This window comes from Epargyreus clarus, unplaced genomic scaffold, assembly GCF_041222505.1.
Source record: "Epargyreus clarus isolate Ecla_fem2 unplaced genomic scaffold, WU_Ecla_fem_2.2 ptg000026l, whole genome shotgun sequence".
In the NCBI taxonomy this organism is placed as follows: Eukaryota; Metazoa; Arthropoda; class Insecta; order Lepidoptera; family Hesperiidae; genus Epargyreus; species Epargyreus clarus.
The window spans coordinates 16,181,637-16,196,022 of NW_027332233.1; the positions used below are offsets into that span (position 1 = coordinate 16,181,637).

The following is a 14,386-nucleotide window of genomic DNA, read 5'->3' on the forward strand; positions in this document are numbered from 1 at the left end:
TTATGTGGTGGCTATGATAACTTCTTTAATAAGAGCCCCTGCATACAATAAGACTCGATCGACAGATCAATCGAAGTCCGATCCTAGCGCGCACATTGGGCTAACTAACAGTGGTCGGCGATGAATTCGAACTTGAGTTCGAACAATTCAATACGACATTAGGGTCTACGAACTGCCGAAATTATCAGCAAGTATGCATCCTTGATAAGAGTCCTACCGAAAAGCGACCGGTTGAAAGAACGAACTTGAAGTGGCCTATTTTTTATCGGTTGGTAAACAGCCGGCGTCGACAGTTGTTTAGGGAATTCTCGAGAATGCGCGAGGATTCTCCGGAAGACGCGCAACCTTTTTTTTAGCACGTATTTAGTTTGTACGTTCCACAATTGACATAAAGTTCATTATGCTATGCAGAATTTGTTTGCAAAAATTCGCTTCCCATCCATTCCGCGGCAATGTAAATTGAGCCTTACTGATTAAAGGCCCGACCAAACTAGTTAGCAGGAGCCGTTTTAGTCCGATACTCCTGTTTAAGAAATTAAAAGTGATAACAGATATGAAAACTGTTATCAGGTCAAAGTAGAGCAGATCTATTTTGGTAAGGTAAAAATTCTTAAAATATTATTAAAACAAAAAAATGATAGAGATGTTTTTAGTGATATTTCATTATAAGGATATTTAAACTTTTAAAAACTTAAATTACATTGCATTTCATAATTACAGTAAGTACAGGTATAAAAAAGATTGTCACCTAAAAAATAAATCAATGGATTTACATAGAACTTTAGGCTTTTTCACAGGAGACGTGGACTTTCTTTTCCTTTTAGTGCTGCTCCCAGTCAAAAAAACTGGATTCGATTTATTATTGAGTAGTCTACTCAACTTTTGTGCTTCATGAAAATCTAAATGCTCGGTATATTTCTCCACGGGCACCTTTTTACCACATTCCTCACATTTATTGGTAGGTATTGTGTCGTCTATTTTCACAAGGAAATTTGCTATTGACGGAAGTTTGTCAACGGGCAATTCTTCGGACACTCGACCTTTTTTTGATGATTCCTTAGTTGCATTAACTTCACTTTGATTTAGGTTTGCGTTAATCTCTTTAGTTTTCTCTCTCTCCTGGCGTACTAACTGTCTTTCTTCATTTCTCAATTTTAGTGCCATGTGATAATCTGAATGTTCATCTAGCATGTGAATTGAAATTGGTTTCCTGCATTCAGGGCAAACAATTGTTTCAGAAATTAGATTGTATTCATTTGTATTAAGAGGAGTTTCCTTCCTATTCACTTCTTCAACAGCGTCACTTGTTTGATGAGTATTTTCCGTTTCTATTAAATTAGAACTGTTGAGAAGTTCCCGAATGCTACTAACGCGAGCGACTTCCTCAGCATCGTCTTCAAATAAAGCTATGCTTTTATTTATTTCCATGTTTATAGTCGATCCAGAATAATCTGTATCATTGGTATCATCTCCACATGGAATTACATTGCAAACATGGGTTGTTGATCTATTTATAGCACTATCATTTTGTACCGTATCAATATGATTAGGATTGATGCCAGATTGTACAGCAGTTGTTGTATTTCCAGTCAAAAATTTCGCAAAAAAAGACTCTTGTTTATCCAATGTTGTTTCCATAGGTTGTTCTTGGTTTAGTTGGATCTCCTTTAGATCCTCATCTTTAGTTTTATTCTGGACATTGGATGTCCGAAAGAATTTTTGTAGCACATACTCTTTACCTTCACTTTTCACGTTATTCTTCTTGTTATTGTCTTTTTTACTTTCTTTTGCGCTTTCCTTGGAGACAGTTTGTTTCGAAGCTCCAGCATTAAAATAGTCTTTGATTTTTTTGACTTTCTTACTTTCTGTAGTATCCTCAAATTTTCCTACACTGATACCCAGAAATGTTATTGGGGCCTTTAATTTTCGATTTTCTTCTCCATCTGCAACAATAAAAATTATTTTAACTATAGGTACTACAATATCAAATAAATTTCATTGAAACATTCGATAAAACAAATTAAAACAACCCTATACCTTACCTTTTACTTTAACACCTTCAGCACTCTCCATCAGAAGGTCTAGAGCTTTACTAAAGAAAAGTTCTCCACAAAGTTCATCATCTGGCATAAAATTATAAGACCTCGAGCTACTAGCATCCTGTCCATTTGGCAATTGAGTTGTGAAACTAACAACCATTTGCCTTGGAGTCCTATTGTTTTCCAAAGCATCTTTCTCTAATCTGTCTTCTATTTCGTCCCCTAGATCTCTGAGCCATTTCCTTAAACTGTCTAAGTTAGTAAGAGCTGATTTCCCTCGAAGTTGCTTACAGCAACCTATGCTTTTTGCATTAATTCTTGCTTGTACTGGTTCAAGGTTAATACCACGTGCCATATTGTACAACCAAGTTCTGTAAATAAATTAACATTTAATTATTATGCATCTCAGATGTACAATCTCCAGGGCTGATTATAAATTATTTGAACTAACCCATTTTTGTCATCAAATTTACCCTGTAGTTCTTTCTCTGAAAATTGTTGCAGTTCTGCCATTGTGTTTATCCTCAGTATTTGACGCACATTATCTCCAAACTTCCCACCAAGGTGCTTTACTTTCTTTAGAGGCAGAGTTCTGTAAATAAACACTGATCCATATACCTATAATTATGTATTTAATATTAAAATTCATTTGGTTGAAATTCACATAAAATGTAACATACTTATAGAGTATATCAACAGCATGCTTGGGCAAAATAGTCTGTTTGTTGGGTTTGTTCATTCCACAGACAAGCTTGGCTAATATTTTATTGTGAGCAATACCAGCTGAACATCTGTATCCTGTGAAAATTAAGAGAAATATGAAATAAAGATGATTATTTTTGTAATATAGTAATGTATGTAATAAAGTAAATGACATTAGCCCTGAAACTAGAATAGTACATTACGATACGCGTGGCCAAAGTAGCCTATTTTTGCACGGCGTGAAGTTAGCGCCCGAGCGCAGCGAGGATGCTAAACGCCGTGCACATAATAGGCTACTTATGTCACAAGTATCGTATACTATTTTATAGCTCGTGTGACATAAACCCGCTTATACTTGTGAAGTAATATGAAAAAATATGATAATTATTTTGAAACTTATAAATGATTGAAACTAAAAATTATGAACTAAAAAAACAATAAAAATGTGACACAACCAAAACCATTGAAATTTGATGTGAAGAAGTCTTGATTTAGAAAATTTAGTAATTATTCTGCTCTTGTGATAAAGACAAATCTAACACCACACATACGTCTAAATCTATCAAGCCATTTAGGCTACATACAGGCGTCTAGACCACTGACTTATAATGGGAACTCCATCTAAACGTATTAAAGAAACATATGATAAGCAATCACATAATGTACTAATACATGACTAATACTAGTGATACAGTAGGAAATAGATTATCCGGACTTCAGTTATTAATATTCGCGATTGTTCGGATTGTGAAACATGAACAAGTAACTTTGTAATAACCCTTACAGATCAGCCACATTTTGTGTGACATCTGGATTTAAATTCCGGAAAGTCGCCAAATCGCAACTAAAAAGTTACTATAGAAAACAAAAACCCGATTGCTAAAAATATAGCCTATGTTATCTCCACAATTTAGACGAATCCAACGACACGTCATACGAGTATGTCAAAATTAGTGAAGTCGTTTGAGTTTGCCAAAGAATGAAAAATACATACGTAACAAACATATAGTCGAAAAACATTACCTTCCTAAATCGGTTTAGATAGCTTTTCTTCATAAACTCAATTATCCAAATTTTCGATAATCCGAATGCCACAAATACAACAAATAGGTCGCTTAGTCGAGATTCTACTGGAGTAGTATTATGGCTAATTTTGATAATTATTCCTAATTTAAATATCTCCTACTATGGTGTGTAGCGAAAATACACAGTCAAAAAAAAGTGTGTGTGTGTCAGCTACGACGCACGATTGGAGTTTACTCCTTGAACGATAATTATGATATATGTATATCAAATAGAAAATAGTTAATGACGTTTTAATGTTTTATATATTGCTAATTATTTTTATTGTAATAATTACTTTCATACGGGGATTTGAACTTACTGTATTTTAAATTAATAAAAGCACTCTTGATTTATATTTTGGTTAAAAACGCTACTTCCTTTTTTAAGGGGTTTGATGATTGTAATAAAAAGGAGGGATTGTAATGGATACGTTGCCGCCCAGCGACATGTATACATGTCCGAAACGAAATGTACCGTAACCGTCCACGGACATGTATACATGTCCGAGTTTAGCACCTTCGTATTTGGCTTATTTTAAATTATCTATGTTTTATTTGTGGCTAAAAATACTTTTAAATATACGGTAAAATAGGTTCACAGACTACATAAGTCTGTGAACCTATTTTACCGATACAACGCATTCCTTCACGTCATTAGTACAAAAAAATAAAATTATGACATTTCTATTCGGTGACTTCACTGGTGTTGCGCGTAAAGTGTGGATATATATGTTTGTCTCTTTCTACGTAACGCCTCAACTTTTCGTGTTACACTTGATTTTACTCCTCATAAAATTTCCGTACCGGGCCTTATAACTCAAATCGTTTCTTAGAAGTAAACTCCAACAAACAATAAAACTCGATAAAGCCCAACAGTTAGTCTTATAGTGATGCTATTGCTTAGTATATACCCAATGGCAAAAACATTTATAAATACGTCCAAAATAAAATATTAACATAATTATAGCTTTAAACAAAATACTCATTACTCACTTTTAATTTTTAAATTGCATTTAAAAGTATGAAACGTTCATAGCTATGTTTATTTTTTTCAACTGTGAGGGTAGTGTATTAATATTCGTACGGTGTAAAAATCGGCTACTTTGGACACAGAAATGCGAGGCTAAAATGCGGGTTTAGGTCACAGAGTGCTATAAAAAATAAGCAAACCAAATTGGTTATTTAAGCTTCAATCAGACCAACTATTTCTTTATATAAATAATAAAAAATATCTTCAAACACATTCTTTCAAAACATCAAAAGATCTTACCAGTCTCCTCATAAACAGCAGCTCTCATTTCGCTGACGATCACAGCTCCCACCAGCAGTCTCTTAGCATGGTCATAGTCAAACTCAATGGAGTCACTGCTACAGTTATGGACATCTGTCACAAACTCGGCCAAGCCCTCATATCCCAGGGCATAGGTGTTCGGCATTATGTTACTGGTAATTGTGTTCACATTCTGAGTGTTTCGTCTCTCTTGGACCTAGTAAATCATATTACGTTTTTTAATTATTTAATTATTGGTACAAACACTAAACTCTTAAACAAGTGTCAAATTACCCTTTTTCTATTGGGTATGGAGCCATATTGTTGGTCATAAATTTTTGAGAGCATAAAAACCATCTTATTTCTTAATAACAATATAAAAGTACTTACAGCAGCAGTGATATCTAGATAAGCCTCATCTATAGAAGCTCTCTCCAAAAGTGGAGTATATTTCTGGAGGACCTTCACAACTTCCTTACCAGCATCTCTGTACCTTGAAATTGTTAAAAATGAATTTATTTACCATTCTACTACATACATTATTGATGATTAAACATAAGCCTTTCTTAATTATCACCTTTAAAAATGACTAAATGCTGTATAGTTCTGAACTTAAACATGGGGCCAGTGAGACAGCTTGTTGTTTATTTCTCAAATCTAAAATATATTGCTTACTTTGTGATATCAGCCTTCCCCCTCTGGCAGGGTACAGATGGCAATTGTATTTCCGGACATTTCTCCTTGGCCTCATCACCCCGCATGTGTCTTGTTACACCCATAGCCCGGGCCACATAGTTAACAGCAATTATCCTGGAAAATAGATATTAAGTAATATTATCATGATAATGCACATATTACTTTGAAGATGGCAGAATTCTTTGAGGTTCAACTCCAGGCACATCATTGCAACACATATTTCTGTTTAATAATGGGATTGTTAAAGTACTTACTTATCACTTGTAAGGGAGACAAACTTATCCAAGGCATCCTAACTGGAGAGTTAAGTTCTCAGAAATACTAATATTATCTGAGGTTGATTACAATAGACTATGGGCGACAGTAGCCACTAGTCAACTGTACTGCATACGTGTTTGTCACCTTCATAGTGAAAAAATACTTATCAATGAATTAGTACAAATAACATGTATTATTGGTTTAAATGAATATCTTCAGATATCATTTCCAAACTTATACTAAAATAGCTTAGTTTCCATGAAGATATTGTAATAAAAATATTGGTCCAAAAATAACTTCAAGAGTCAAGCATATTTATGGTATGAGATTATTATCGATGATTTAAAATCAATTGGATGAATGATCATGGTTAAAAAGTCAAACCTACCCGCCGCCCTTCCAAGGATTGTATTGTACCACTGCAATTGGTTTTCCCGCCAACTCTGGGTTCAACTTCTCTTCCACTTGGCAGTAGAAGCAGTCCATATCCACCAAAACTACTACTCTGTTGTCTTGATCCATTGTGATTTGGAAAATCCTTTCACAATATTCTTATTTACATACACATTTTATTATAATAAAATAAATGGTAAAAGTTAAAAATGTAAACAAACAAGTCGTCCTCGTCTTATTTAACAATTTTCAAATAGTATGTCAATTGTCATTGTCAAATGTAACACATGTTTAAGAATTTGACATTACATGGTTTTAAATATTCTGTTACACTGCTTTAGATTCTTTCTTTTCGGCCTAACTTCATTGTTATCTAGATTCCAATCTTTATCGAGTTTAATAATAGCGTAGTTTTACTTGTAAGATTTTACCATTATTCACATATATAATAAACTAATAATATTTGTTTATGAATAATAGGTCATAAACAAATATTATTAGTTTTGGTATAATAGGGAATATGCACATTTTTATTTTATTATTTTAAACCACTTATCACATCGTTTTAACATAGTAAAAAATATAAACAATTTTATTAGTGATTGAAATATATTTTTTTAAATTATTTAAAGTATCAATAAAATTTGACACATTTGAACGCCGCCATTTTACGCGCTCTTTGAATGACGTCACGTAGCGTGATTTGTATTAATATTGATGATAACTGTATGCACATAAAGGTATTATTAAACATTTTCAGGTTTCATCGCTATTTACATCATGGGAAAGGCTAAATAACCACTTTATAAATATTTCCTGGACTTATTGTGCAAAACCAGTACTATAAACTATAAATACATTATATAGTGTTTTTTCTTTTGCAAAAGATGCGAAAATACGAAAAATGTGGTGCAAGATTATAGGAAACAGATATAGTATCTCCAAAATCGCATTAACATTTGTATTTACTGTAACAAACAATAATTTTAGGTAAATGATTTTAAAATATTGCATTGATCATCTACTTCGTTAGGTAATTATCGACTTCTACAACGTATACTATCATTTGAAACACACAAAATGCATTATAATCTATTATAATATTATAAAGATAGATGAAGATAGGTGATTGGTTGAAGGTGGTAGAACCCTTTGTGGTTCGACTCCGGAGGCACTACCGCCACACCTATTTCTACCTAATAACAACAGTGTTAGGTGATGCTGTGTTCCGGTTTGAAGGGTGTGGTAGGAGACAGACTTTTCCGAGGCGTTCCAGCTTAGTTCTCAGGGGTAGCGGCGCATCTGTGGCCGACCTTAGGTGGGAATATCTAATCCTATCTGGGGTTGATTACATATGTCCGTGGGCGGACTGTATGCTCGTCTGCTACTCCTATATTATAAAAAAAAAGAATATTAACATAATAAGTTATGATCAGTTAAATATTTCCGAATTGACCTATGCATAAAAACCAGTTTATTCATTTTGCATATTTTAGGTAAATAGTCCGATTGTGCTTTGACAAAACTACTTTCAATCAAAATCGCACTAGGTAATAAATAACACTGTAGGAATATAGACAAAAACAATTTTTTCTTTCAAACAGTTTGAATATCGACGCCGATAAACATCGTAACACGCTATGTGACGTCATTTTTCGATTCGACCAATGGGAATGCGTTTTGCAAATTTGAATTTCGCGCGCATAATTTACGATTTTTGATTAAAGTTTTAAACAATTTAACACGAAATAAAGAAAAAATAATGGTTTAGATGTAATTTCAGGACCGTAATGTACCGAGGAAAAAAATAACAAGCAAATCTAAATCACATGCATATTCCCTATTACCAAAATTGCTCAACATAATTGCTGCTTCAAAAATGACGGTGGGAAGAATTTGCCTTAGTATGATAGTGAGATAGCAGTCTTGATCAATTTGAACCGGAATGAGATAGCGATTAAAAAACTTAATTAGTCTGGCATCTAATAAAAAAAAGACCTCTTAAGTTTTAATCATATTTTATTATTTTAGTAATGAATAACAAACTAAAACCCAACTAAGTCTAAACGATAGACAGAATAAATATATTTTTATAGTCCACTTGCAAATATATTTTTGGAATGTATTTAAGTCATTTTATTTTAATGAGTCACGATATTTTTATTGATTAGAGCTTTAATAATGAATATGTTATGTTGTAGGTTAATGCTTTATGTGTTACCATGTTGAATACTACTTATAATCTCGAATTTCCGCATTCCTAATTCCTAATATCATCCAAAATATATTCTATACATAACATGTCCTAATAGAAAATATAATTAATAATTACGAATAAAGAACTCATGTATTTCCTTCGTATATTATAGAGAACTACCGAGAGACTATTAGAAATGTCGCCTTATCGGATTACAATATTTAATAAGCCAAGTTACACACACATATGTTAAGAAGATTTGCCGTAGTTGGGTTTATTATAATAATATTAACGTGTCTTATAGTACTGTTCTAAAATCCATGTCCAAATGTTTCGTTCCACTTGATGTAGTGGCCGAGGTCGTCCTGCGACACGCTCGGCCGCACCCGCTGCAGCGCAGCGATGAAGTCGTGTACGCTTACTGGTGGTACCTGGTAAAAAGACAATTATTAAAAAAACAGCTAAAATAAGATCGAATTATAGTTCGCGCAAAACTTTAACTTCGCTCTGAAGTTAATGCGCAGGCGTCAGTCAGAGAGCCAATCCAGCCGAACACAACTACAAGCATATACTCCGTAGCAACGTAAGGACACACTAACGCAGCTATGTACACGTGGGCGAGAGCGGGCAGCGAACGGGTGCCGTGGGGGTCCCACGCTATCTAATACCTAGAATTTGCTATTGTGACGCGACTCTTTTCTATATTCAGAGCGGACTAGCAGTTGTGCGCGGATTGTACTTTTTCGAATGGGGTATAAGTTGGCCGGATAGAACATCAAATTTGAAATCCGTGCAACTCACCCTATCTCTATCAATGGTTACTATAAGCGACAGCGGCACAGATCTGATGGGGCCCATGGCGGCCTCGGAGCACAGCGACTTCATGTCCGCTCCAGAGTATCCTTCAGTGAGGTTCGCTATTTGTTTCATGTGTACTGGTGATAGGTCGTTATGCTCCGACTGTAGGAGATTGGCTATAATCTGGGCTCGCGCCTGTAATTACATATTGCCATTGGTTAGTTACTACAGTTCTGGTCCAGTCCGGTTAGTCGAGTTTTACCTCATTTTTTAATAAATATTAATTAAGTCAAAATGAACATTTTTGAATAGCTTTGTTATCGGAATAAAAAGTATACAAAACAAAGGAAAATATAATAAACGCAATAATTTGAATAAGATTACTGTGGATTGCTATGGATGCATTCACTATTTCCACAACATCATCATTATCATCAACCCATTACTGTACCACTGCTGGGCACGGGTCTCCTCTCATAATGAGAAGGATTAGGCCATAGTCCACCACGCTGGCCAAGTGCGTATTGGTAGACTTCACATACCTATGAGATATTTTTTTTATAAATCTTTCAGGTATGCAGGTTTCCTCACGATGTTTCTCTTCACCGTTTAGCAAGTGACAATAAATTTCTAATACGCACATAACTTTGAAAAATCAGAGATGTGTGCCCGGGATTTGAACCTCAGACCCCTTGATCGAGAGGCCGAGTTTCTTAACCACTAGGCTATCACTGCTTCCACAACATACTTCTTATCAAATGTTCCTAAATTGTCAACACAGCCCGTGCACTCACGTCGGCATCCGGCAAAGGAATGTAGAGGCGTTTGACGAGCCGCCTCCGCGCCGCCTCGTCGATCTCCTGCGGCCGGTTCGTCGCGCCGATTATTAAGATCCGATCGTCTTCGGCTGGTAATAGATATAAAGGAATTACAAAATGTACAATTCGGACTATGAGGTTTTTCGACATTCAGATAATTCTGTCATAGTGAGAATAATAATATTCTAATGGAATTTCTTCGCAATATAAAATTATTAGATTTTTTCATATATGCAGGAAATATACATTAAGAATTGCTGTCATTGTTGTTGAGCGTAAACCTTCCTTCCTGGTCCTTCGAGCCAGTATAATAATAGTAAAGTAAAACGCATACCAGTTGCAGCCCCATCCAACTGCACCAAAAATTCTGTTTTGATTCTCCTCGTAGCCTCATGTTCAGTGTCATTCCTTTGGGTCAGCAAAGAATCAATCTCATCAATAAATATGACCTGAAATACATCGTGATATTTTTTATGTAATTAATGGTCCATACATCTAACAGCAAAATATTTTTGGGACTTCTACAAAACATACTAGAAACATGTAAAAATATCTTTATGAATCATAAAAAATTTTTAGCCCTTGTACTACACTTGGACTAGGGAGTCTTGTACCATCAGCGTTAACATCAGCGCTGGCCGACGTTACTGGGTCTCGAATGCGAACGCTTCTCGCGACCCGGCATCGAGAGTCCAGTGGAACGCCGCTGAGTTTTAGTCGGTAAGAGTCAGACATATCCCGACATAGTGATGTGTGTGTGCGCTCACCGCGGGCTGGTGGCAGCGCGCCACGGCGAACAGCGCGCGCACCATCTTCTCGCCGTCGCCGATCCACTTGGACGTCAGCGACGACGCCGAGATGCTGAAGAACGTCGCGTGACACTGCGACGCCACGCACTTGCCTTACACAACAATATGCATTTAAGTATATACAATTTATAGAATGTTTCATTCTATAATTTTGTCTTATAAACGAATCCAGCTCATACTATTAAACAGTTGTTTTTGAAAACTAATATGAACTTAATTTTGGCTTATCCGATAGACTTATGTGAAACTATAAATGTGGAGTCCAAGCAAAACCCAAGTGGTCAATTGATATGCATCTTATCATTCATGTATCAGCAGGTAGGAAAATATTTCCTTGGTCCACTTATTTGCTTTGAATATACTTAGTCCTAAAGTGTAAAATCTTATCAATTAAATATATAATGATTAGTAATCTTACCAATTAATGTCTTCCCAGTTCCTGGAGGCCCGAATAACAGGATTCCTTTGGGAGGTCGCCGTAATCCAGTAAATATATCAGGACGAAGCAGTGGCCACACAACTGCTTCTTGAATCACTGACTTGGCCAGGTGAAGACCAGCTATGTCCTCCCAACCTGAATAAGGAATATTATTAGAACTAGAATAGACATGTTATGTGTAAACAACATTTCTAAGCATATATTATAGTTGTATCTACTGTATTCTTGATGAAAACATATACTTTTGCTCTAAGAAGTACAGAAGCCTCAGTAAACTATTTTACCCAATAAAGAAAGTAAAGAGGAATACATTATATATTTACCAATAGGACTTCCCTTCTCAATAATCTCACTTTCAATGAGATCAATCATCTTTGGATCAATATGCTTCAATCTCTCATCTATAACTCTTCCTTCATTTGTCTCTTGCTTGTCTCTTTAATGAAATAAACAAAAATGAAATATAAAATAGAGAAGAAAATAAGGTCATATTTTTTTTTAATATAATATATAATATAGTAGCAGACGAGCATGAAGTCCGCCTGATGGTAAGTGGCTACTGCCACCCATGGACATCTGTAATCAACCCGAGATAGGATTAGATATTCATACCTGAGGTCGGCCACAGATGCACCTCTACTCCTGGGGACTAAGCTGGAACGTCTCGGAAAAGTATGTCTCCCTTATCAGACCCTTCAAACCAGAACACAGCAGCGCTTAACACTGCTGTTATAAGGCAGAAATAGGCGTGGCGGTGCCGTCGCCGAAGTCGAACAACAAAGGGTTCTACCACCTTCCAAATGCTTTTTTTTCCAAATTATCTATAAATTGCAATAAAATAAATACATAAAGAAATGTGATATTATATGTGTTAGTCCAGTCTGCCTATTCTTAAAAGTGCTAAAGATAAAATTGTAGGAACTATGACACAAAGAAGAAGCTGTTGTGACTGTACATCAAATCATGCAGATTATTTTTATAAAAAGACACATTAGTTAAAATTGAAGTTACATAAAATTTACTTACTGAGCTCCGAGCATAGGTGACACAAATTTTCCCTGAGCCTTCCGTGACGCCCCCAGTGTCCTCTTGGCCGCTGGGTTCGATGCCAGCAACTGTTCCTTGGCAGTCTTGAATGTGACCTTTGCCACATTGCTTTTGTGCACTTTATTTTCCTCCTCTTGTTTGGTAAAATCAAAATCATTTTGTACATTTGGGGTACCATGTACATCTTTACTTACATTTTCTTTTGGCTCTTCTTTAGATAACATGTTGCTTTGATGAGCACTGCGTTTACCAAATGTAGGTTTAAATAGCTTGTTGTTTCCACCTGATGCATTTTCCTGACTAGACACTTCCGATGGAAGAGAACTTGTTAAAAATGGACTGGAGCTTAAGATGTCCTCTGTTTTGCCAGTGAGACCGAGATCACACCTGCACTCATTATTAACAAATGCTTGCAGACCAATGTATTTATCAGAAGGATTACATTTCGTACATGCTGATGAATTTTCAAATAGTGTTACTGGATCTGGATGTTTTCTGAAAGATATATTTTTTAATAATATAGGTAGAGCATATGTCCATCTGATGGTAAATGGCTACTGTTAGTGATTGACATCTATAATAAGCCCCTGACAAGATTAGATTCCTACCTGAAGTGGTGGACTGACTACACTAAAATGGTAGACTTACTAAGCTGGAATTGATATAAATTTGACATCAACCTACTAACAATTGGCGGAAGACATGTTTCTATCCCCATGTTTAGTCTATTGCACCTATATAGTTGAATGTCTTTGAAGTTTTATGACTAATGTGCTTCAAATACTAAATAAATAAATATTGAATTTATGACATAACTTGTAATTTCATAAAGATACCAATTATAAAATTGTACTTACTCAAGAAGAGAATTCCATGTCTTAACCTGGTGTGTTTCCGAGTTTTGAAGCAATTCATTTGCAGCACCCAGTATCTGGTTGATGGCATTATCAGATAATAGTTCTAAATTTTTCTTCCACGCTTGATTCAGCAGAAGAGTTGATGATAAATTTGAAGAGCTAAGAAAAAACAATTGAAATGGTGGAAATACTTTGTCCTATTTGTTGTTTCAACGCTGTGTAATTAATTTAAATTTAAGCCTAAAAATATAACTGCATACAAACTTCGGAAGAGAGCCCTTATATAGTTGTAGAGAAGCTGTGTCTAATATTGAAAAATATCCACCGCCTTCTTCACTTTCGTTAGATTTGTTAGATTGTTGCATATTAAACGTTGTAGTGACCCTTGCGTTCACGTACTATAGGTATAAAATTTCTGCAAATTGTTTCAATTTCCTTATCTTTACCGGCAAAATATTAAATTTATTATCATTCGTAATCTTATCTACCGTCATTTGACATTTATACTTTATGCGGGACGTCAAAGCAACTTAAGGAACAGACACATAGACGTACTCTAGCGATTATCAACTTGGTTTAGAAACCGAACCAAACCGGTTAAACCGAGTTAAACTTTATTAACTTGGTTCGAGTATTAAACAGAATGGCTGGACATGCTGGACTGGTGGCATAGCTACTGGCCCAAATGGCTGGATAATCTCGGTTTAGGCAAACCGAGCCGACTACCATTGAGTCCTGTGGAGATTTCATTTATTTTAGGCCATTTTTAGGGAATCAGGTTCGCGTAAGCTTTGTTTCGGTTTTCAGTTTGCCTCAATGCTAATTACTATTAAATTGCAAGATTCAAGTTTCTAACCGTAAGACCTAACCGTTTCGGGAATCGAATGGCTTCGAATTGAAATTTGAAATTCGAATTGGAACCGATTCGGTCCGAGCCGGTTTGATTTTTTTCGGTTTAGCCACATCACTAATACACACTGGAGCTCTGTGGATCAATCA

The 14,386-nt window shown here is 35.4% G+C and overlaps 2 protein-coding genes across 3 annotated transcripts; both read right to left on the bottom strand.

Annotated features, from left to right (window-relative positions):
- Positions 1 to 628: 628 nt before the first annotated feature.
- Positions 629 to 6,835, bottom strand: DNApol-eta (DNA polymerase eta). 2 transcript variants are annotated; one of them, XM_073087753.1, is made up of 8 exons: positions 6,418 to 6,832; positions 5,751 to 5,885; positions 5,466 to 5,568; positions 5,076 to 5,292; positions 2,720 to 2,837; positions 2,491 to 2,631; positions 2,043 to 2,410; positions 630 to 1,943 (listed from the first exon to the last, which is right to left on the bottom strand). In XM_073087753.1, exons 1-8 carry the CDS (start codon positions 6,549 to 6,551, stop codon positions 745 to 747), a joined length of 2,415 nt encoding a protein of 804 aa, XP_072943854.1. In that variant the 5' UTR covers positions 6,552 to 6,832; the 3' UTR covers positions 630 to 744. The 2 variants fall into 2 exon arrangements, with proteins under 2 accessions (XP_072943855.1, XP_072943854.1); XM_073087754.1 differs by lacking the exon at positions 2,491 to 2,631 and having other exon boundaries at positions 629 to 1,943; positions 6,418 to 6,835.
- A 1,588-nt stretch (positions 6,836 to 8,423) lies between these two features.
- Positions 8,424 to 14,129, bottom strand: LOC140753224 (fidgetin-like protein 1). The gene is made up of 10 exons (XM_073087698.1): positions 13,652 to 14,129; positions 13,388 to 13,546; positions 12,510 to 13,025; positions 11,807 to 11,919; positions 11,463 to 11,618; positions 11,003 to 11,136; positions 10,570 to 10,684; positions 10,212 to 10,324; positions 9,421 to 9,612; positions 8,424 to 9,050 (listed from the first exon to the last, which is right to left on the bottom strand). Exons 1-10 carry the CDS (start codon positions 13,750 to 13,752, stop codon positions 8,931 to 8,933), a joined length of 1,719 nt encoding a protein of 572 aa, XP_072943799.1. The 5' UTR covers positions 13,753 to 14,129; the 3' UTR covers positions 8,424 to 8,930.
- Between the last annotated feature and the right edge of the window lie 257 nt (positions 14,130 to 14,386).

Bases quoted from the DNA above. Each gene is read 5' to 3' on its own strand.
- DNApol-eta (XM_073087753.1), bottom strand. From the start codon at position 6,551: ATGGATCAAGACAACAGAGTAGTAGTTTTGGTGGATATGGACTGCTTC. The intron at 2,838-5,075 runs GTAAGATCTTTT...TAATTTTCACAG, and splicing joins TGCTGTTTATGAGGAGACTG to GATACAGATGTTCAGCTGGT. The intron at 2,411-2,490 runs GTTAGTTCAAAT...ATTTATTTACAG, and splicing joins AAATTTGATGACAAAAATGG to AACTTGGTTGTACAATATGG.
- LOC140753224 (XM_073087698.1), bottom strand. From the start codon at position 13,752: ATGCAACAATCTAACAAATCTAACGAAAGTGAAGAAGGCGGTGGATAT. The intron at 11,619-11,806 runs GTAAATATATAA...TTCCTTATTCAG, and splicing joins TGAGAAGGGAAGTCCTATTG to GTTGGGAGGACATAGCTGGT. The intron at 9,051-9,420 runs GTGAGTTGCACG...TCTTTTTACCAG, and splicing joins TAACCATTGATAGAGATAGG to GTACCACCAGTAAGCGTACA.